Source organism: Poeciliopsis prolifica, unplaced genomic scaffold (genome assembly GCF_027474105.1).
Source record: "Poeciliopsis prolifica strain line A6 unplaced genomic scaffold, Auburn_PproV2 SCAFFOLD026, whole genome shotgun sequence".
In the NCBI taxonomy this organism is placed as follows: Eukaryota; Metazoa; Chordata; class Actinopteri; order Cyprinodontiformes; family Poeciliidae; genus Poeciliopsis; species Poeciliopsis prolifica.
The window spans coordinates 4714196-4738481 of NW_026562401.1; the positions used below are offsets into that span (position 1 = coordinate 4714196).

At 40.8% G+C, this 24286-nt stretch overlaps 1 protein-coding gene across 1 annotated transcript; it reads right to left on the minus strand.

The window, feature by feature from the left end:
* Nucleotides 1–277: 277 nt before the first annotated feature.
* Nucleotides 278–23874, minus strand: lmtk3 (lemur tyrosine kinase 3). The gene is made up of 16 exons (XM_055047458.1): nt 23690–23874; nt 20500–20633; nt 18999–19146; nt 17269–17342; nt 16953–17071; nt 15763–15850; nt 14691–14839; nt 14508–14592; nt 13669–13790; nt 13104–13253; nt 7220–12956; nt 6991–7148; nt 5876–6009; nt 3312–3646; nt 3152–3236; nt 278–1096 (listed from the first exon to the last, which is right to left on the minus strand). The coding sequence occupies exons 1-16, from the start codon at nt 23778–23780 to the stop codon at nt 966–968; spliced, it is 7740 nt and encodes a 2579-aa protein (XP_054903433.1). The 5' UTR covers nt 23781–23874; the 3' UTR covers nt 278–965.
* Between the last annotated feature and the right edge of the window lie 412 nt (nt 23875–24286).

A 24286-nucleotide genomic window follows, 5' to 3' on the forward strand; every position in this document is an offset into this window, starting at 1 on the left:
CTGACCTGGCCAAAAAAAAAAAAAAAAATGGACTTAGGTCCATACAGTACAGATTGGCATATATTAAGTAAAATTATACAAAATACTTATTTTTTATTTCTTCTAAGCAATTAAGTCGTTTGGGAAAATATTTTTATTTATTTGTTATGAAGATCTTAGAGAAGGTAAAACTTGGATGCATTCCATCTCAAAATAATTAACAGTTTATCAAGGTTAAATAAGTTAGACAAATAAATAAATGACTAAATAAATAAATAAATAAAATAAAATAAATAAATAAATAAGTAAAAGTAGTTTAATTTTTCGTGCAGTTCAAAGTTTACATCTAAAAGTAAAAGCCCTAAAACAATATTGTATACACTCGCATTATGGTATTTGTACAAATGCTGCAGAATATTTCTTAAATACAGTAGTCCGTTTCAAACTGCTGGATCAGCTGCTGCAGGAAGAAAACCCTCTTAAATCAGGACTGGTCTGGAATCCAAGCATTTATATGGACAGATGAACGACTAAAGAAAGTGCAACCCCCTCCTCTCTCTGTCAGGGAACTGTACAACAGAATAAAGCAGAAAAAGAGAAAGTAAGCTGGTACACAGCAAGATTCCCACTGCATAGCTGTCAGATTTGTTTCACATTTTTCAAAGTTCCTTTTGTTTTCGTTTTTTTTTTAAATATTTTTGTTTTCTTTTCCTCCCAACGTAAGCAGTCTTTTCCAAAGACATTTGGAGCCAAAGGCTACGGATAAACTCTGTAAACAGTGACAGGCAGGAGCTCAGCAACCCCCCTTTCATACAAAATCCAGTCACTGGCAAAACCTGGAATGTGTCCAGCTGGTAAAATCAGAGTCTTGTTTCTTTCAGTTCCCAAATCAGTAAAAAAATATCTTCTGGGTAAATGGCTGGTTGTTGGGTGAATTCACTGCTCGCTCTGAGAGGGTTTGGATTCAAAAGCTCCCGTTTTCCCCCTCACACCAGATGGGGGTCGTCGGCGGGGCTGACAGTGAAGCGCGATGACGTCACTGGGCCGCTTCCGATGGGAGACCGCGGTTTGATCGGTAGATCCTCTTTTCTTTTCGATTCTTTGCTTTTGTTTGGCCCTGATGGTGAGAAAAACCAAACAGTCGGACATGAAGGCTCAAACATAAACAAACCCCCTCACTAATATCTGGTTAAATTTCTCAGGAAGTCGTATCTCCACCACAGGCTTTTATCACTTTAATTTTTAATGTTACAAATGTCACAGATTTCTGTTTAATGATCCTTTCTTCCCTAACAATCTTCAAAATGCACTTATTGATATTTCCACACATTTTTAGTTTCGATTGTTGCAACAAGTTCAGCACTTTTAGTTTTGGCATCCATAAAGTTTGAGTGACTATTTGTCTTTTTATGGTTTGAAATGGAAATATTTCATAACTCATATCATACAACTGTCTTTAAAGGTTGTGGATGGTGAAGTCGCATCAAGTCCGGTAGGAAGAACTTCTGGTAGCAGTCAGTCTCGCATCAAATCTAAAAATGTCTCTGACTGAATTCTGTTGCTGTATGACAGTCTCAAGCTAACAGCTCAACGTCTCGGCAGCAGAGACGATATTTCACTGAATCGTGTTCTGGATTACATCTTTGGTTATTGGCAAGCACTGCTGATCCTCCTCATTTGCTTTTGCCACTCCTCTGAACTGTGTCTGGCTGCACAGAAAGCCAGGCAGAGATGTTAGAGTTAGTTTTTGCCTATTATGATCGATATAAAAAAAAAGGTTTGAACTTTACGTTAGAGTGAGTGTGTTTATATTTGAGTCTGTATGCTTAACAAAAAATTAAACCTTTGCTCTGTTCCTGTTGTTGTAAATGTTATTTACAACAATATTTACAAGAAAAGCAAAAGATGACGGACGATGTGTGTAAACGTCTGACTTGAACTGCATGTTCAGTAGCATCAGTTATCCAACAATGTATTTGTGCAAGAAAAAAATCATATGAATCCGTGTCTGTTAAGAGGCTTGACACAAAAAAGGCACCTTAAAAATAACTCAAAGGAAACATGGACTCTTCTCTCTCTCCCGAGTTTTAAAATCTCCACTCCAAAAAGCTCTGAGAGATGATCTAATTTTGGAGCGTCTTTGAGGGTGAAAGAAACTCTGAGCTCTGACTTTCATTTTGCTGTGAAATGAGGTAATGAGTTTACAAGATGGAGAGCGCAGTTTAAACCAGAAAATGTGTTGGAGGGGGAAACACGGCTTAGGACGTGCATTGTTGGGCGCAGGATTAATGTCCCGGCTCAGCTCCACATGCCACAGCGTCGAGGGAGACGGTTGATTATGGGAGATTAATTCTGGCTGCACGCTGGAATAAAAGATGGGGGGGAAATGAAGCTGTTCTGTTTAAAGTGCGAGGAGATGAGTTAGATTATTACTATGGTAACCACCTCAAGGTGAAACTTTATTAAAGTGAGACACGTTGCACCGACAGGTGAGTCAGCTGGTGGACTGTCAGTACACAGTGACCTACAGGGTGACATTGACCAAACCAAAACAAACATGCAGAAGCAGCATTCAGCTTCTATGCACCACAAATCTGGAACAAACTTCCAGAAAGCGAGTTTGGCTGCAAGACAGCTGAAACTCTGAGTTCCTTTAACCCAATAGGTAATAAACGTAGTGCTGTCGATCCAGCCAAATGTTCAGCACCGTAATTCTGCCACACTCTGCCCTATCTGAAAATCCCTAAGGTTTCCGAAAGACGTTGCGCTTTCCTGCCAATTTAGGGTTATTACGGTAATTTACGGTGGTAAATTGCGAAAATAGCTTGCTAGATGTTGAAAGTTCCAGTTGTTCTGGATAAATGGGCAAATGTATATTTACCCATTCAATTAAAATAAGCAAAAATATCAAGGCGGATATTTTAAATTTAGGACATAAAGGGCTGAATCTAGACTAAAACCCCACCTGTTTAGAGTTTTCAACCATAAGAAATGAAACACTGATGTGTAATGATGGAGAAAACCAGTATTGTGTGTTGACCGTTTCATTTTCTATGGCTTTGTATTTTTGTGTTTTTATGGTGTAAGTAATTTTAAACTGCCATAGTATACAAATAAACCTGATTGAGTTCCTCTGGATCTTTTCAAGGACATAAGATATTTATGAGCTCACCATGAAAGTCCAGCTTGCTGCTTTTCACAGAGACTGAACCTGGACTTGTAGGAGCTGAGCTGCTCAACTCATTGGTTGGAGTTTCCTGTTACAAAGAAACAGACACTTTTAATTCGAACTCATCATTCCAGATGTTGACTGTCAAACAAACAGGAAGTACCTGATCAAACAGATAGATTGTAACGTCATCGAAGAAGGACACATTCCTCCCTCTGTCCCGCTCTCTGTCCAAAGGCTCCTTGGGTGATTTTAACAGACTCCTCAGCCCGATTCGTTTGTCCACGTCCGTCTCTGTGACAACAATCACCCTGCGGGAGCTCTCGTCCTGCTGCTCATCCTCGTCGTCGTCGTCAGGGTCGATTCCTGATGACAGGCCCCTTCGTCTTCCGATGCGATTTCCGATCGAACCGTCCCCGAATCCGCCTTTCCCGCTCGGGGTGAGAGGGAGATTCAGAGCGAGAGGAGGGAGGGCGAGAGACAGGCGAGCGAGTTTGGCTTTAAAACAAGAAAGGAACAGAGTTTAGATAAGGAACTGAGTCAAATGGATTTGCAAGTTTTGCTGGAATGATCAAAATTATGTTTTACTTGTGGAATTAAAACCGACATTAGCTAAAGATTTATCATCATTATGCCTTCGGCTCATAACTCTACAGAAATCCATTCATCTGTTCAGACTATTTCAACGACCTGTTGCTTTCATTGAACTCTTCCTTTTTAATTGCTTTACTGATCACCTCTAAGTGATTTCTGCTTCAACTAGTTACTAGCAGGACAGATGTAAGAGTTGCTGCTTACCCAAAAGTTATGCTTTTGGAGCTTTTCTAGTTGAACAAAACTTTTGCAGCTTTTTGATATGAAAGTGTTCTTACCATAGCAACTTTTGCTATTTCTTTGACAGGACAAAAATGTTATATTCTGCACTTTTTTTGAGGGAAAAAGGGACTTTTTAAAAATATTTTTTTCTAGGACAATGGGTGAATTTGGTAGTTGGACAACAAATTCAAAAGACAGCATGATTTTAACAAACCTTGGCAAAATCATACCATCTGTAATTTGAACAATTCCAGGGTATCACACAGTGTGACCTGCAAGGGTTAAACTTATTGCATCCAAAATGTAAAATCGGCTGTTATAAAGTTGTAAAGGAAAAAGACACCCAATACTACTAGTATTTAACAAATACACTAACAGCTTGTTAATTGTTAAACAATTAACAAATTTAATTTCAATATTATCCACTGATATGTCTACGCTTTTTCACTTTACTACTTATTGATGTTCAGAGCAATTCTGGCTGCAGTCAGCAGACGGTGAAGATTTGTAATCTGACCCTTCACAATAATTGATGTAGTGATTCTGTAAACCTCATTAAGGACCAGAATCTAATTAAAGATTATCTAATTTGTTGGTTTAAATTATTTATATAAAGCTTCATCTAAGAAGTGGATGTGATTTTGACTCGGGCATCAGATTTACTTGGACCAAGAAGCACATCCCAAAAGCTGACATGTAAAATTTTACATTTTAATGAATAATCGAAGCAGAGAAATTTAAGTCAAGTCGACTAGATTAGTAGTTTACTAGATTAGTAAAACTGGTCAAATATTTTGCAAGGAGTACATTTATTGAGAAAAATATTTTGAGAAAAAACAGCATTTTACTGTAAAATATAGTTTTTATAAAAGAAAAATGATTCAACAGTAACTCTGTTATGGCTCATGAAGATGCTTTATTAATATAAGAAATATAATACAACAGACTTTACTGCTGGTTAGAAACAGGTCAAATGGACTGATAATTTACTGCCTGGTCAGATTCACTTTATAAATATATAGTTGTTGCACAACAATTTATTTTATTTTATTCTGCACTGATGTTTTATTGTCATTGTCAAGCTCTCCCACCCATATTTCAGCCTAATCCTTCTTCCATTTCCCACAATCTATTTCGCAACCTTTCTTTTACCCAACGTACATCTGTTTACTTCTCTTAGTGGTCAAGTAGATGGAAAATAATGGAGATAAATTATTGTGTCAAACGTAAAATCTCATAGATAAGTTTAGCCTAGTTGTGTATTATTCTCCCGACGATTTAAGATCACACAATCATAGGTGGTTCTGATTCCTCTTTGGACAACTGGACTTTTGACCAGAGATCAAACCAAAATGTTTCTGAGCAACATTCTGCTGTACAAAATGACCAAAACATCCAAAAGCATAAAAATGTCTCTCACACCATCATCATGTCTCCCCTGGTTTTCTTTACGAATGATCAAATCGTTGCTCTCTCTGTCTGTCAGCTACCTTGTGCAGCTTGACTAAAGAGGTTTTTTTTGTTGCCGTTTGTTTGTTTTTTTTGTCTTGTCATTATTCAAGGTGGAATTCTGAAGCTCAATCAGAGGTAACAAAATAGAAGGACTAAAATGAAAGCATGATGTTCATTTCTTTGTGAGAAACATCAAATAATGAGCACATGTGCATTAAATCTAAACTTAACTCGTCTGTGAGATAACCTGACTTCCTAAGAATAGGGTAAGTTTACTCTTCGTGACGTTTAACTTTAACTTTGCAGAAACAAGTAGGAGACACAATGTCCAGGTTATAATCTGGTTAAATGAAGAGGAAATTTTGAAAGAAGGAAAATATAAAAGCAGACTGTAATTATGCCAGCAGAGGAAAAGGACTAAGGGAAAAAGTAGCTTTTTGTGGTGCAGCATGACTGTACCTTTCATTGCCTGGTTTGCAGCAGGCTGAGATGCAGTGATCTCAGGTTGTTCAATCACAGTGAGCGGCTCAGGTTCAGTTTTATCAGACTCAATGAGAGGCTCTTGGTTAAGGGAAGCCTCCTGCTCCTCTTGGCTGTGAAGAAAAATATATATTACACCCTAAGCATAGTATGGCACTGTTTGTTTACCAAGACATTTTTGTTTCTAGCATATAGCAGATAGTTTTAGCTTTATTTATCAAAGTTTTGATCCATATATTTGAAAGAAACTTCACTAACCAATCATGCAAGAAAGTCCTTATTAAGAGAAAATGTCTTATTTTTGTTCCTTTTTACAGTTCAGCTAAAGAACCAAGTCTCAGATGCTGATTGCAGGATTCAAATTTTAATCAAAAGCTGTAATTTACAGATTGTGGGTCGCTGCTTCCCACAGAGACACAGAAAGGGAAAAATGGCAACATGCTGGCTGCAGAAGGAAGGAAGATCAGCACTTGAAACGAGTAGATAATTTTCAAGATGATCACAGAGTTCACATCAATGGCATCTGTAGTGCTCTCAGCTTTATATAATACCTCAGACAAAAAAAACATTATTTTACAATCACAGAAATAAAAAAAGCAATCATCTTATTGTTGGTGTACAAAGTGTTGCAAGAATAATTACATCACTTTAACCAATGTGATTAGTTAAAGTGATTAATCAAGTGAACTAAGTGATTAGCGATTAATCGCATTGCTAAACATGTCATTTTTGGATTGACTTGTCATTGCTAAAATCCACAAACTTCAATGCATTTAGAGGTGATTTCACTTGACATAGCAACACTAACCACAGCTGATTGTAAACGGGAAGAAAAATGGAATATGGTTTTTCTTATTTTTTGGTAAATAAAAATTGGAAAATGGTGGCATGCACTTTTATTGCAGTTCTTCCAGAGTTACAAACCTAAAAGAACAGCTTTATGTTGAGTATAAAAAGGTGGCATGACTAGTTAGGTGCTTTCCAAAGGCAGGAAATCTTATTTAAAGGGATCGGATGCAAATACAGCAATGTTAAGATGCGACAATGTAAACGTATTTGTGGATGTGTTTAATTAATTCCATCTGCCTTCGTACCTCTCATCCTGTCTTTGGTCTTCCACGGACCTGCTGCAGCTTTCCTTGACTTGTTCCCCCCACGGCCGAAGTGTCACAGTCTCTTTCACAGCCGGCCCCCAAAGCATGTTTGTTTTCACATTTTCACTGAGGGAGAACTGCAGTCTCTCCTCACACACCTGCAACATCAGAGTAACCCAGTAAGGGAGCTGAAGGAACAGAAACCATGTAAGTTAGACCACACACTCACCTGCATCATGAGGCCATTTCTGGTTGTCATCTTGGATAAAGATCCCTGATCCTTGACATCGGGTGTTTGACCTGGTGACCTCTGCTCATCAATCTTCTCCACTGGTTGTGACAGGATTGCTTGCTCTGATCCAATCAACGTATTGCAGTTGTCAGAGAAATCTTCCTTTAAATCCCCTCGGTCAGCCTCAGGAGTTGAGAAGTCATCACCTTCTTCTGTATTACTGCCCTTCTGATCAGCTGTTTTCTTTAAAGACTCCAGAAGCTCCAGATTCCCCAAGAAAAGTTCCCCCAGTGTCTCCTCCTCATCTCCAGAGATGCAACAGAGTTGTTCAAGTTTTTCAAAATCCTCCAGCGGCTCCTCGTCCAGGTCTTTCCACTCGGATATCAGCAATGCTGGGATGTTTTTCAAGAGATCTTGCTGTGTAGAAGGACCTGCAGGTGAGGTTTTCTGGGTGAAGCTATGACAAACATCTTCAATATCTGAAGTAAAGTTGTTGTCATCGGTCAGTGTTATGTGTACGGACGGGGAGTTCAGGTTGGCAGAGATGCCTTTATTCTGAGTTGTAGCTGGTGATAGCTCTTGCAGAGATGGAGCCGAGACACCTGTGCTGTTCGCTGGGGAAATATACGACTCCATCTCTGGACCAGCACCGAAGTCTTCCAGATTTATGGCAGTAATAAATTCCTCTGCCTCTATAACAGACGGTGGCGGACTAGGAAAAGAGTCATCTAAACTCTCCAGTTTATCATCTTGCACATCGAGGTCTACGCTTGGCGGCGGACTAGGGAAATCAACAGAGCTGAAATTGTCTACCTCTTGATATGACTGATTAAGCTCCTCCGCTCCGGACTGAAGGGCTGCGTCTCTGTAATCCTCATTAATCTTTTGGAGACTTTCCTCTAAAGACTGTGTAGCAAGCCATGGGCTATGCTTGGCTTCTTGTTTGAAGGTTGATTCATTGTTTTCTAGGTCGGTGGAGTTACCTTGAGGAGGTTCAGTGATGCTGATGGATATACTTGAGATGTCATTCTGGAAAGAATGACTGAAGTGGTTCTCAGAATCAACATGTTCAGTTGACGCTTGTCCCTCTCTGTAGAGTTGATTCTGTATCAATTTGTTGAAGTTTTGATTCTCCTCCTCCATGTCAGTTAAACACCCTCTGTCCTGAATCTGCCTCTCTACAAACCTCTCTTCTTCTGGAGTTTCCATATTCTCTACTTCAATATCACATAGTTTATTTATTGTGTCGCTCTTAAAATCATCAATTTCCTCCAGATTCTCAATATTTTCCTCTTGTTGGATATCTGCTGCAGACTGCTGGGTTTCAGAGTCTCTTACTTTTTCACATGCAGCGATATTGCAGCTCAGTTCTTGTGTTTCATTGGCCCCAGTTTCGTTTCTGGACTCTGTCGAAGAAGGGTGAGGCTCCCTTCCTGCACGTTCATCGTTTTCTTTAGATTCCCAATACTTCTCCTGAATCCCCCAGTTCCTATTGCTAAACCCCGCAAAAAATTCTGATCTTAGCTCTAGTTCTTGTTGCTTTTTCTCTGGAGAAGCCCACTGATTATTTTGTTCTCCTGATTCCATCAAACGGTGACAGTCAATTTCCCCAGTAACAACTCCAGAGGGTGGTGCTTCTTCATCCTCTTCCACGGCATTCCACCAGTCCTCAGCCATCACATCTTGGCCCTCACAAGACTCTGCTGAGGCCTGATGTGTGTCCGCCTCCATTCTGACATCCCCATCTACTCTGTGATCTGAGCAGTGAAGATCTCCCAGCTCGCTGTGGTCCAAACAAACCATTTCTTCAACACCTTGCTCAGTACACAGATTAGTCAGACTAACTTTATCCTCTCTGTGCAAGTAATCATTGTTTTGAAATTCACTCATTTTTGACAATCTGGACTCATTCCCAGATTTCAAAGACCTTTGAGCAGCAAGATCCCTCTCTGACATATCTGCTTCAACGATGCCAGACACGGAGTTGATCAAGCTCTTTGTCCCACTGGGACTCTCAGAGTGCAGATTCAAGTTGCTCTTTTCAGACTCTGTGCATTTATAATCCGTTATCTTGGAAATTATGCCATCTGTGTAGTGGCTGTCTATCACATACCCACTGTGTGAAAGGTTCTTCAGAGGTTCTTCGTCTAACTTCGAAAACAGCTTATCAATTAAGTCAACACAGTCCTTGACTTGATGATCATCATGCAGCAATGTGGATTCTTTGCTCTCGCTGTGATTGTGAAAAATGCCTGAATCGTTTCTGTGCACAGCCTCTAGCCCTTTGTTTAGTATATCTTTTTCACAATGTAAGTAGTAACAGTCTTTTTCACAATTCTCAGTCTTTTCTTTTCCACTTTCTGTTTTGGTACGAGATGCATGTGAAGTACCTCGTATGGGGCTTTTACCTCCTGCTTCCCCCTCCTCTTCGGTCTTCTCCTCTATCCCTGTGAGTGCTCCCCGCTCGCCCCCTCGGCCTGCACTTTGTCTGGACCCTGGTCCATCGCTGCTCCTCCTGTTCATCACATCACCCTCTAAGTCGTTGTCGGAAAAATAGGCAGAGTCTCTGTGTGGGGTTTCGTTTCCCAGGACCCGCCACCCGCTGCCGCTTCCTGCTCCGGTCCAAGAATCACTGGGTGTGAGGCCGTCCACCGAGCTGGAGGTCATGGGTGACAGGACAGAGTCAGTGGGAGTGATGATGTCAGAGGACATGTCATGATCTGGAGTGTTCAGAGTGACTTCACAGTTAGTTTCGTTTTGAATGACAGACTTTTCCAGATCATTGTACTTGTGCTGAAAGAAATTTTCCCCATTTCTCTCCAGAGCAGCTGCGTTCCCACCACATTTTCCCTCCGATTGATCTTTCATCTGAGAACTGCAGACCTGCTCTTTCATCATTTCACCATTCTCTACAACAATAGTAGTCTTCGTTTGATTTAAAATGAGAGACTTGTTCTCCTGTAGTATCACAGTGTTGGACTCAGTGGATTCAGAAGGAGATAACTCTGGAGGGTCTATTAGTTCCCCTCTGGCAGGTAAGGCAGGTCCATCTGAACAGTCTTCCTCCTCTTTCTGACATTCATCAGTTTCACTGTGTAATAAACCATTTTTGGGCATTATTTCTGAGAGCACAAACTCTCCAGTCTGGCAGTGATCAGCATCGTTTCCTTGGTTGCATGGTTTAAGCGGTTGCTTGTTTGAGCCTATGTGGAAAATCGGGATCTCAGGTCTGATGGAGACCTTAATCTCGCTCTTCTTTGCACGCTTGGTCACTTGTGCATAGATGGCCTCAGTGTGTATCTCTTCTTTTCCCTTGTTGGATGCTCGTATGGAGCTTTCTGACTGGAATGTGATGGTCTGAGCAGAGTTTGGGTCGATGCATATGGATTCGTATTCAGGTGACAATGGAGTAGGGGAGATGGACGGATCTGATTCATCTTTATTTGTGGTAGCGCTTTGTCTGGAAATGATTTCAGTCAAAAATGTTTCTGCTGATTGGATCTCTTTCAGAAACTCCTCTCTGGTCATTTCTGTTTTTTGTGGCTCAGCAAAATGTATTTCAGATTCTTGTTTCTCCCTCTCGGACAGAAGAGATCGGGATCTCCGTATACCTTTTGTGCTGCCGTCTTCAGTGTATTTGTTAGATGAAAGGTTGGGAGAGCAGACATAGGGGTGCAATCTGGATCCTGCAGGGTACAAGTATTTAACTGGATCGCTTTCCGCATCCTTGTCCGTGTCCATTTTTTCTGTGTCAACCTCTGTGAGGAAAAGATCCCCTTGGAATGATGCCTTGTCCTCCTCAACTCCTGTCCTTCGGAATTGCTTTTCTTGTCCCGATGACTGTCCTGCCGAGCCTATCTCAGTGATCAGTGATTGGGAACGGCGCATTCCCTTGTTGTGCAGCAGAAAGTTCCCCCATCGCTCTCCATCATTGTTTTCCTCCTTCTCCCCATCCCACAAGGTCTTGGACTTGGGCTCACTCGACTCTGTCACGCTCGATATCTCGGTTAGAAACAGGTGCATTGGAGACTTTTTGGCTGCTGCAACTCGTTCCGCCTGAAGTTCGGCGTCTTCCCTCCAAATGGTGGGCAGAATAGTGTCCAGCCGTGACTGGGTCCTCTTCATTCCCCTGGAGAAGAGCTCAGAGATGGCTGGGTCTGCATCTTCTGACAGACTGGAGTGAGCGACTGTGGTCCGACTGCTGTGTCTCTCAGGGGAGGCGAAAGGAGAGTCATCCTCATCTGAGTAGGTAGGACTAGACGAGGACTGCCTCTCAATCTGAGAATCTGCATGCTGAGGACGGGGTGGGTTTCGATAAATGGGCCGCAGAGGATTTTCCCTACGAATCGGGGAGTCAAAGTCTTTCATACGGGGATGACATTCCTCCTTGGAGGTGTAGCTTGATGGTGCATGCCCCCTGTCCAGCTCTCTATCGGACATGTCACAGGATAGCGGGTCTCTGTTGGATCTCTGCATCTGTGTCTTTGTGTATCTTGAGTATCTGTCAGCTGAGTTGTAGTGTGGGATGCTGCGTTGAGGTTTGGAGTGTGGGGGTAGAGGTGGAGGACACATCTGAGGGTAAATGGGATGGCTAGATGGTGGGATGGAGGGGGAGAGAGACGGGGATGGGGGCAGAGTCTGTCGGGACCGATGGAGGCCGAGGTGATCAAAAGTGGAGGATGGGCAGGAGCTCATGTGGAGGGGGTCCGTCTCAATCTTTCCGCCGATGGTGTAGTGAGGCAGTCCTCTGTATCCAAGCGGAGGTGCAGGGAGAGGGCGGGAGTGAAGGTGATTGGAAGAGGACATGGACATTGAGCGGGGTTTGGGAGGGAGGACTGGAGCCTGGAGCACTGTGGGAGATTTGTTTGTTTCCCTGCTGTTTTTCTTCTCCACATCATCATCGTCACCCAGATCCACCACTGAGAAGTCTGTCACTCTGCTTGAAGTGTCTCTGAACTCAGCCACTCCTGTGTTGGGCACCTGGATTTTCACCTCGCTTGATCGGATAGTTTGCAGCGTCTTCCCACTGTTGTCTGCAGCACGATAGGGGACTCGATCTTTTCCCTGCATTCCACTACGGATTTCCACAAGCTCCACATCTCCAGGACAAACCGAATCAGATTGTAAAGAGGACTGAGATTTGCCTTTAAGAGTTGGAGACTTGTCCTGGGGAGTGTGCTCCTCTAGGCGGATGTAGTACTCACTGGCAAGCGAGGGACTGCGAGCACTTATCACCGGCACCACAGTGGGCGTGTCTAAAGACTGTCTGTGGTTATTGTTCACAGTTGGGATCGGCTGAGGGGGAGGGAGAGGTTTGTAACCTCGTCTGGCATGAGCCTTCTCCCAGAAATACTCAAAGTTCAAGCCTTTGCTGGTTTCTGTAACTGTGAGGATGTCGTCCAGTTCAGAGGAGGATGGGGTGATGCAGTTCCCCACAGGGTCCAGTAAAGGGTAGGAGTTGTCTCTGCCGTACTCTCTGTCTCTGTGCCGCTCGTTCGCTGCACTCTGAAAGGCGGGTGGACGAAGTAGATCCCAGCGTCTTTCAAATGACTCGTCGCTCTCTCCTCTCCTCCTCCTGACCTCCTCATACTCCTCATCCTCTTCTTCTTCTTCCCCCATGCTCCTCGTTGACAATCCTCGCTCTGCGGCCAGGAGAGATGAGAGGAGGAGGAAGATTTCCGCTACAGAAGGCCGCTGGGATGGAGGGAGCCAGCAGGACTGCATAATCTCATACCTTAGGGGGGAAAAAAAGAATAAACATAAGTTTGGTTTGGCTGAATTATATCCCAGCTGAATGTGTGAATTAGATCTGTCCATATGATATGTTTGCATTGGAATGATTTGTGACATTTATAGATTCAAGCAGCAATTGAGTACTAACCAGTAATCTGCATGTGAGAGTTTAAGTCTCGGCTGGGCCAGAGTGATCTGTCGCTCCCTGATGACGAAGGTCAGCACCTCTTCATCGCTCAGGTGTCTGTGGGGCTGAGCACCAAACTCGAAAAGCTCCCAGATCACCACCCCTAAAGACCTGCAAAAATATTAAAACTATCAGAAAATAGTCAGAGAAGAAAGTGATTTATACAATAGACATTTTTTAAAAAACTTTTTTTAATCTCTACTGAAAGCAATGACTGTAAAATTTAAAGCTGCTGCAGAAAAGAGCCGTGAATTAATTTGCAACCATGAACATTGAGCAGGAAAGCAAAGGACTCCTAAAGGTCATTAACAGAGAACTAACAGCGGTAATATTTCTATTTCAGAACATGCTGATGGTCAGTAAACTAAATTATTTTGAGGCTTCTTGAACATCTTCACCCGTGTTTACCAATAAATGTGAAGAAGCTGTGAAGGGTGAACTGTTTTAAGATGATTGTCTCCAACATGTCAGGGGTCATCAGCTCATGTTTTTTGGTCAGAAATAATGAAAATAAAAACTTGCTTACCACACGTTGCTGGTTTTGGTTTGGTCCGTAACAATCAGGGATCCCCTGTACTCCTCCAGCAGCTCAGGAGCAATCCACCGCAGAGGGATCCACAGCTTGTCTGGCGTCAGGTAATAGTCCTCCTTCAAATGCACCAACATGTTATTTATACGGTCTGATTTAAGGCTGAAACCAATTATTATTTAATTAAATGATTATTCTGATTACTTGTTTAAATAAAGTTGGTACATTCTGCAGATTTTTCATTTAGCCTATTTAGTTTATTTTATGCAACATTAGAAATATTTATAAATACAAATAAATAATTTAACATTTTTTAAAATGATGAAATAAACATCTAATTTCCTAAAATTAATTTCACTCATTTAGTGATCATTTGTAGCAAAGGAAATATCTGAAAAGTTCAGCTCTTTCTGTTTGACTCATCAATAAAGAGCAGAAATAATCTGTTAACTTTTTTTTTTTGATTAACAGACTCATAATTGGAGCACTAAAGGTGCTTAATAGGAGTTATTTTTTGCAAAATTTTAGCTGGGTGAAGCAAAAACTACATCCTTTGAGAAGGTGTGGGTAGGACACAATTATTTACAAAAAAGTGATTTGTTTTTATCTTAAATCCAAAATGCATTTGTGACCTAATTACTGCTCTGAATATGTTATTCTTTTAGTAAATGGCCTTTTTTGAGTCTGAATATTCAGTTAACAATTAATTAATTAACTGGTTACTAAATTAGTTGCCGAAATTTTATTAATCAGTTCATCATGATTAATTGTGATTTTGTTTCAGCTTAGTTTCATTTGTCCACTTCTGAAAAACATACAAACATAGATTAACGCACCTTGTAGTGGTTGTGAGAGAGGCCGTAGTCTCCTATTCTGACAGTGAGGTCAGAGGTCAGAAGGCAGTTTCTTAAAGCCAAGTCACTATAGAGAAAACACACACACACAAAAACCTGATCAGAAATTCCCTGTTCTTCTGCGTTGCTTTAATGAAATGAAGTTGAAGGAAACTCCTGACTGACCTGTGAATGTAGTTGTTTTCGTGGAGATGCAGCAGACCTGAAGTGATCTCGAAGGCCATCCTCTGAAGAGTCAGCAGGTCCCTGGTTGGCAGGTCTGGAGTCATCCCATCTGACTTCCTCTGGGCCCGCAGGTAGCGCTTCAGGTCTCCCTAAGTTGAACAACATTAGCGCTGCACGTTTAGCAGGAGGATGAGTCAGCTCCGGTTTGTTTCTCGGTTTGTATGTGTTTTGACGCAAAGCAAAAAGCTGCTGCAATGCTGACTGTGTATGTAAATCCTGCAGCAAAAGCATACCTTTTCAGACGTCTGGCATCCCAGAGTGTCAAAAAAAAAAAAAAAAAAACAACTGGGGAATTTGGAAATGAGCTGGTAACCTTTTTAGTATTCATTTGTGTTACAAAAACTGAAAGAGAATAAAATCAAGATGGAAAATATGTGTGAGAGGCAAAAAACAGGAGATTTTTTTTCTCCTGAAGCCGTCACAGAGGACTCTGCGTTGTTTGGCTTTTCTCCCTGTTGTCATCGGGATTGATCTGCTTGTGTCTCTGTTTGGCCTGAGAGTCACTCCTAAGGTTTTTCTAATGAGTCACAGATTGTTCCAGCAGAGAAATGGGAAAACAAACCGAGCGAAACAATAGATCATCCACAGTTTTCCTGATACAGACATCGCAGAGCGTTCATCACGTAACGACTTTAAAAGATGGTTACGAAATGCAAAAAGTGACGTAAATGATCTATAAATTGCCAAAAATAAAATCCAGTGGACCTTAAATTCAAAGACTTCTCTGGCATTTCATATAAGTTATTTCTTTTGTATTAAAATGATAGGTAAAGTATTTATATCCCTTTGCAATTTTTTACATTTTGTCACAATGCAACTCATTTTATTCTATTGGGATAAACGTATGGAAATATTTGAAGCTAGCTTATTGGGCAACAATCTCAGTCAGACATCCAAAGTTGGATCAAAATACCCCCCAAAACGTACAGATTATAATATAGAGTTTCTATTTGTGATTAACAAAGCTGTGTCCTTTCCACGACATTTACTGCACCATGAAATTTGAACATACCAGCTGACAAAACTCCATCACCAGGAGGAAGGGGATGCTCTCGCTGCACTGCCCCAGACACTGGAGGATGTTGGGATGCTTCAGACTCCTGAAAGAAGAGCGACAGACGAAACAAAAGAAAAATCTCTTTAAGAGACAAAGACAGAGGCAACAAAGACAAGGCTGTTCACGGATAAATCCCAAATGTCTGGGTTAAAGCCAAAATGTTGCCCAGATCTATCACCCTGTAATTACTCAGCTCTTACAGTCAAGAACAAGTTTTATTATCATATAGCTGCAGTAAAAACAAAACTCTGAAGGTTATTTCACTCTGGCTGATTTTGATGATTAATAGTGATAGTGGCTGTTTTTCTAAAGAAAAGTCGAATCAAATTTAGATGGAAGTTAAAAATATGTATCGTACTATAAATGAATTGAATATGTTACAGAGTAGAGTAAATCATTTTTTGTCTTGATTATTTTTTGTTCCACATCACAGTTCGATTACACATTCACACCTCATGTAACAAACAAACAAATTAGAGTTTGATGAAAGCAGACTGAGCAGGGCTGGTCTGAATGCACTGAGGCTCCTCCATGTCTCACAGTGGGAACGGCGTCCTTTTCTCCGTTTTTATGTCTGTGGACACGTGTCTCGTCAGAAAGCTTCAGTCTCGTCTCGTCTGACTAAAGGACATTCTCACAGAAACCATGTGGCTCGTCAATATGCATCGTGGCAAATTCAGTCTCACTCTTTTATGCTTTGCTTTTCTTTGTTATTGTATTAAAATGATAGGTAAAGTTTGAGTCAAAGTCCACTTTGACTCAAACAACTGAAGCAGCGATCTAACACTGATAAACCTTGACCTTGGAGCTCATTTTTAGTTTCTTTGGAGGTTGTTCTGGGTTCTTTGGTTACTATTTATATTATCCTTCAGTTCAATTTATCATTTGTCATGTAACCAACAAGCCAGTGAACTTTAAAACTCTGAATAAAAAGTGCAACTGTAATAACAGGAGCATCAAGGCAAATTAAATGAAAGGCATTTTTTATTATTATTTTCAGTGAAATTTTGCTTCTGCTATGCTTTTTAAGATTTTATTTTTACATCTTAATGGTGGGTGACAGTAATTGTGACCGTGGATTATAAATCTGTCTTTGCAGATTTATAATCTGTGTCAGTGTTGTCATCTTGTGCTGCTGCTCCCACCTGTACGGCTCCGATTCAGCCAGGAACTTCCTCTGCTCCAGGGGGCTGGCGCTCACACGCAGCTCCTTCACCACAGCCTGAGACGAGCTGCAGTCACACAGCACTTCAGCCAGGATCACCTGCAAACAACAGATGGACCGGGATGCGGAAGAGAGCCGGGAGCAGAGTGGCGATAAACGCAGTCGCCTGACTTATGATTTGTGATCTAATCAACGGACGGGATTAAACATCAGAGAGGAGAGAGAACGCCGCGAAGGACCAAAACCCGTGAAAAACAGAATCATTTTGAAATGTGAGGAAAAGGCAGTCATCTTACCTTCCCAAACCAACCGTTTCCTATTTCCTGAAGGTAATTTAAAGCGTGCCTTTTAAAGCACTGAGATTTGGGATCTGTGGAAAAGAGAAACACAAAAGATCTTATTATACTTTTGCTAGAAACAAAAACAATTTCTGAAATTGGTGAAGATATAACAACTTAATTTTCTGCAGCAATGCAGGAACTGTAAATACTATAAGATTGAAATATTAAACACTGAGTCTGCAGTCTTTAGAGTCCAAAAAGCCATTTTTACTCAACAAAACAAGTCAAAAATGTTACATAACCTTTTAAAAAAGACAGCTTATAATTTTGATCAACATCTAATAAAGGAAATGTGTTGTCATTCTTATATAACAACTTCATTTACATTTTTGGGTTTTAAGATGAAAAGAAAAGCACAAAGTTTTTGCGAAAATATGATAAACACAATGTCTTTTTCAGGACTTTGATTGTTATGTAACATTTATAAAAGACACAGTTTTCAAGCTACAGAAAAGAAAAATACTTGGTATTTGGTGAAATTCATGCTAAAACCTGCATTAGTTGTTGTATCTATATTTAAATATTTTGGCGGGTTTATTTTTCCCATGATATTAAAAGCCACTGTGTAAAGACCAAAGAACCATTTTGCAGACCCATGGTCCAGACATTTAAAACATAAAATATGCATAAATAAAATACAAATAATAAGAATGATTCATTATCACTGGAAGTAACATTATTGCATTTTTCCTGTTAAAGGGGGTGTTTTTCCTCTCCACCGTCGCTGCATGCTGCTCAGTATTAGTGATTGCTACATAGAGGGAAATATGGACTTACACTTTTATTACAATAGTTTGTGGTAACATTGTGAAATCAATAAAAGTGTTAGAAGTATTTATTACTTCTTTTTGAGGTAACTGTATGGATGTGAAAGCACAGAACAGCAACAAACACAAATACTGCTCTAGAAAATCACCATATGTAATAAGTTTCTTTAAGACACCAGTCACATAAAAACTGTAATTTGTATCCCTGAAATGCACACAGTAACTGCATTAATCATATTTTCAAATTTAGACATATATATTGATGCACTTTTATTGAACAAACAGCAATAAGGACAATTTTGGGAGGCGTTAAACATCATTAGTTGAAATTCAATGTGACAATAATGAATCATGATAAAAAAAATTGACACAATAAATTGTAAACAATATGATAAAATCAATAATACAACCCAAGCAGCTGTCCACTGCTCCCCTGGACGGGTCACCGGTCCATCCCAGGGAAACACAGAGACAAACAAACATGCAGTTTAAAGAGTCCAATTATCCTAACATGCATGTATCTGGGAGGAAACCAGAGTTCCCAACATCTGGACTTCCTGCAGAAAGGCAGCAACAGTTCTAACAACTGGAAATATGTTTCTCTTTATCATATGTTAAAGGTCAAATATCCAGGTCAAAGTACAATCTTTTAATAGACAAACAAATGCCCTTTAAAGAAATGCATTCTGCCCAAATGTCCGACTTGTCCAGCTCAAACTGACCACTGATGCAGAAGTTTCCCAGATTTCCACTTCACTTAGAGGTGAACTGGGCGAACTACTGGGTCAGCACTCGCTTTGAGACCTTTGAATTATCCACCTCAGTGACTCAGGAGACAGCCAACCGTGAGGGAGCGCTGAACAAGGTGAAAAACTTATTTAAGCGATTCATATCAGTCTATACCGATAAGTGTGTTACCTGCTCCGTCCTGCAGGGCGGCGCACTTGGGGCGGTCTCTGACCGGCAGGGTATAAACCTCAGGCAGGGAGGGGCAGGAGGACAGGCTGTCCTCCTGGATGGGGCTGGAGCCGCCGGAGCATTCCTCTCCATCTGCGTTGTCAAACTCCTGGTTGAGCCGCAACGACGCAAAAAATGACAACATGGCAACAAACTAAAATTTTAATCATTCAGATTAAAAACTGCTGAACAGGTCAGACTAAAACTAAATAAAAAACAGTTTGTGTAACGCAGAGATGTTGCTTTAATGAAAGTTCATAACCATTTACATTAATAACAAACAAAACATGACCATCACATTAATAAACTAATAATGTCTTATCTTATAAGAAAATTTTCCACAACAATACAGCCAGGTTTTTGCAAAAGTATTTATACTCCTTGAATTTTGCCACATTTTGTCATGAACACAAATGTATTTTAATAGACTGAAAGTGATAAAAGGTGCTTTTGGTCAAATGCAACCAAAGTTAAACTTTCTAGTCTAAATGCAAAATGCTGGGATGGAAGTTCACTTCCCAGCGCAACAATGACAAATAAACACCCAGAGTTACAACGAAATGTTCACATAAATATTAACTAAATTTAACCACTAAAAAAGGAGAGTCAAGCATGGCTAACAAACACAATCAAAAATAGAGTCCTATGATATTTTAATTTCAAAAGAGCAAACTTTTCCAGACTCAGTTCCCTAGAGTATTTTTTTTTCTAAAATTAAAAACGTTTGAGTACAAATCAACACAATACTTAAGCTCTATTGCCAGTCATTTCTCCACAAATCCTGGAACAGCAAATAGATGGAGCTGGTTTCCTATATGGCTGGGATGCAAATGGTAATTTTACTATTTTTGTGGCATCTGAGCACACGGATCAGTTAAAGATGTAAAACTGAGACCACAGAGAAGCAGGAGCAAACACAGCAGTCTGCAGTTTGTTTATCTCTGAAGTCCGAACTTGGATCCAGTGAAAATTATTGACTGTATTCAACTGGCTACAATGAAAATACAAACCAGCAGAAGAGAAAATAAACATTTTATAGCTGCATCTATGCTGAAGCTTGAACCTGCCGGAGTTTTGAAGTTTCGGTTAGCAACTTTAAAACTTTACATGAGCTTCCTGTTTAATTTTGAACCTTTGACATTTGAAATCTCCACTTCTGACGTAACATTTACCCGCATCCATGAATCAGACATCTTACATAGTGATGCTCCATCTCATAAAATCACTGAACTACATTCATGTTTGTGATTATAATGTGACAACATGTAATCAAATTAAAGGGGCACAAATATTTTTGCAACTAAGCATTTCTGCTTTCAGAAAACGTCAATATGTTTAAGACATAAATCGTGCCAGTTTGTACCTTTGCATGCCAAAAAAAAAAAGCAATATGCATTAAAGGTCAGAGAAATGCACAGAAAGACAGAGAGGCGGCTGAATCTCTTACATGTTGAAGACTTACATTGAACCCCACGCCTCCTCTCTTGCAGCACAGACAGGTGAGGAGGAGCAGAACGAAGGAGACGAGCCCCGAGCAGGAGATGAGGATGATGACGTAAGGTGGAGGAGAGAGAGACTCGGCCCTGGTCTGAGAAACTGGGCAGAAACAGAAATAGAAAGGGAGGAAAGCTTTAACACAGAAAATATTAGTGCATCTGCAAGGGCAGCCAAGGAGAGAAACAGAAATTTCACTGAACCACAAAAGTGTAAAATCATGTCACACAAAAGTGTTGTGTTTAGCCATTGGAGCATAATCTTAGCGGCGGGTTTCAGGATACAGCGGAAAACCCCAATGGAGAGTTGGTATCGGGAGGGAGAAGCAAAACAAATTAAGCTTACGGTAAAAATGATTATCTCAATCGGTGGAAAAAGGGAAACAGAGACTGGAATTAAAGTTTGAAAGTGGAAAGATATACCATTCTGGTGAGGAGAATAAGCATGGGGAGGAAGGGGAGATATCAGAAATGGCATTCCACTCGGGAAACACGGTTAAGAAGCAAGGGGAGGGTGGCTGGAGTTGTAATTTAGGTAAAATAAAATAAAGGAGAAAGGGTTGGAAACTGGAAGCTATTTACTCAACCAGGAAGGTTTACTACTCAGGTTAAAGAGGGAGGAATTGGAACATGTGATATTTGTACCTCAACGTAGATGATTGTGGGAAGTGAACCATCTGCAGAAAAGAAAACGGGCAGGGCAGCGAGGTTAAATACCTTTCAGGTATTCTTAGTTGATTTTATTTCAGTTCTGTGTTCAAAAATCCAAGCAAATGACAAGAATAAGTAATAAATGATAAGTTTAGACATCCAGAATCTGGCTAATACACACTAAAAATTGAAAATAAATGACATATGCATGTTATTTATTTTAAATACAACGGTTTTATGAGGTATTATTTCATTAACCTTTTCACACTTTGTCACTTAATCCACAAACTTCAGGGAATTTTATTGAAATTTAATAATAAGCCAACAAAATGTAGTGCATAACTGTGAAGTGGAAGGGAAAAGGAGAATCTGATATGCCTAAGTTAACTAATTAGTCAAACGTAGTGCACTTGTTTGTAATTTAAACTTAATATCAATAAAACTTTTGTGAAAGTCAGATGTTTATTTGACAACAATAGAGAAACAAAAACATAATAAAGACCATGAGACACAGCAGGCAGGTCAGGGATAAACCTTAAACTAAAACAATATTAAAACAAAATACGATTACAAGTTTGAAAATTTCACATAGATCTGTTGATTTTAATATCTAAATATGAGAAGAATATGCTAAAATTGCAAACCCAACAAGTAGATTATTGATCAAAGAATTTGCCAAAATGTTTATCATAGGAGCTGCAGGAATGTGATAAATGTACAAATGCAACAATTTATAGCAAAACTATTAATCGTGCACTCCTGAAATTTGGCAAGGAGAAAGTCCTTGTTAGGTATTTGGGGACCACAACAAACATGCTGAAGAAGGTACACTAGTCAGCTGGAAACTAAGAAAGAATGTTCCTAGAATCCATGATGGTGGCAGTATGATGCTGTGGGGAGCCAAATACAAGGCGAAGAAAACCTGCTAAAGTTTCGAAAGACATGAAATTGGGGTTAAGTTAAACCCTAAAATCACGGCTGGAGCTACAACAGATTGATGTAGATCAAAGTACATTCCTGTGTTAGAATGGCCTAGTCAAAGTTCAGATCTAATTCCAGTTGAGGTGGAATGAAGACTTTCACCTCAATGTGCCAACCTGGTGACAGAAAAATGTTGATAAAGTATTTAAGAGGGAGTGCATTTACTAAATGCACATCAACTTTTTCAAACTGTAAACTTCCACTTTATGCAAAATTCCCAGCAAAACACTTTGAAGTTTGTTGTTGTAAGGGGACAAAATGTGAAAAATTCAACAGGTATAAATACTTTTTTCAAGACAGAAATCTTAATTTTATGTATTGAAATGAACATTCCCTGTGTGCAGAGAGAAATACAACAATAACACAGCAAGGAGATAATAATCACAATGCCGGAGGTCATATAAATCATAAATCATAACATCTGTCCTTCCTCAAATTGTCCCGGTTTCAGTGTCTGACTTCCTCATTAAAATTCAACAATACATTCCTCCACAAGGTCATGATAGTGTAAACACTGCATGCATCAATTTTAAATCATTTTTTTAAATAATTTAGCCCCTTAAATATTCCGTCCTGCCAAAAAAATAAAAAATAAATCCCTCCGCTCTTTTATCTGCCACTTTTATTGTTTTTTTTTTTTTTTTTTGCAAACAGGCGAGCGGAGAAAGTGTCGGGATTTGCAGGAAATGGAAAAGCATGATTTCAGTGTGGGCTGCTGCACGGCTCGGTCTGCTGCTATTAAAGGAAGCGCGAGTGCACTGGATCCCTGATCACTTCAAATAAGATCGAGCTCATGAAAGCCTCCAAAGCGAGAACCTTCTGACCGCGAGGTGCCTCAGAAAAACAATAATAATAATAATAAAATGCAGCTAAAACCCTGGTGGCTCCAGACGCGCAGTTTCTTTCCATCTTTCCCCAGACAGATGTCCAGACAGACACCGCATATAAATAGGGACCCAACGCAGGGCCTTTTCCCACCAGCCTCCGTGCCAGCAGCTCTTATCAAAACAATACACCACCATACAATGACTGCACACATTACACAAACACAACACCCTGCCAGGGCTGCGAGGACGCGCTGAGAGCCGCGATAAGGATGCCAGCGATGGCTAATAGGTTCAGCATAATCTCCTCAACCGGAGGATGTTTTAGACTGAAAAACTGACCCGACTGGAGATTTTAGCTTTGCTTTTCTTCTTCTTCTTCTTCTTTTTCTCTCCATGCAATCGATCTGAGGGCCCTGAATCGCAACACCCTGCATGTATTTTCACCAGTGCATATAAACATGGTGCCCTACCCCTCACCCAATCAGCTCCGCTCCTGCGACAACAACTGGCAAAATGACTCAGTCAAACCGGCTGACATTACAGTATTCAATAAGAGGAGGCCTTTCCCCCCTCCATACCTGACTGATTACATCCCGCAGCCCGTCAACGCTCAGCCTTTCATCACTGACAGCTTTTCACCGCCGCCAACCCCCTCATCCATCCTTCCTTCCTTCCTCCCATCCATCCATTCTCCGCTCACCTTCCCTCTGCGGTGCTCCCAGGGCTCTCTCCGGGCTCAGGTACGACATGATCCCCGCCAGCGCGACCATCACCCAGCAGTGAGGCCGCATCGTCGCCGCGTCCGGGGCGACAACAGCATCCGAGCGACGCCGCCGAGCCGACCGTCGGTGTCGGTGTCCTCCTCGCTCCCGTTCCCCCCGCCACGGTCTGAACCGTCTCCTCACCCCCCTCTCTCTCTCTCTCCTAATAATAAAGAGCGTCTCCTCGCGTCTCCTTGTCTTCCTCTTCCTCCTCCTCCTCCTCTAATCCGCAGTTAAACACGGAGATGCTCCATTGTGCATCCTCACCCCGCCGCTCTGCCTCAGTCTGCTGAAAACAATGTTTTTCTTTTCATATTTATATCCATAAATCCTCCCCCTTCATGCATCTCTCAGTGTGTTGGAGGTTGTCTTGTTTCTCCTCCGCCTGCCTACGTCACACGCGCACGTCGCGCATTGTCATGGTCCAGCTTCTTCATCATCATCATCATCATCATCAGTTAAAAGCTGCTGTTCGTAAATCGGCTGATATTGATCCACTTTTCATATTACATGCAAACATGGTCAGTTGTGCATTT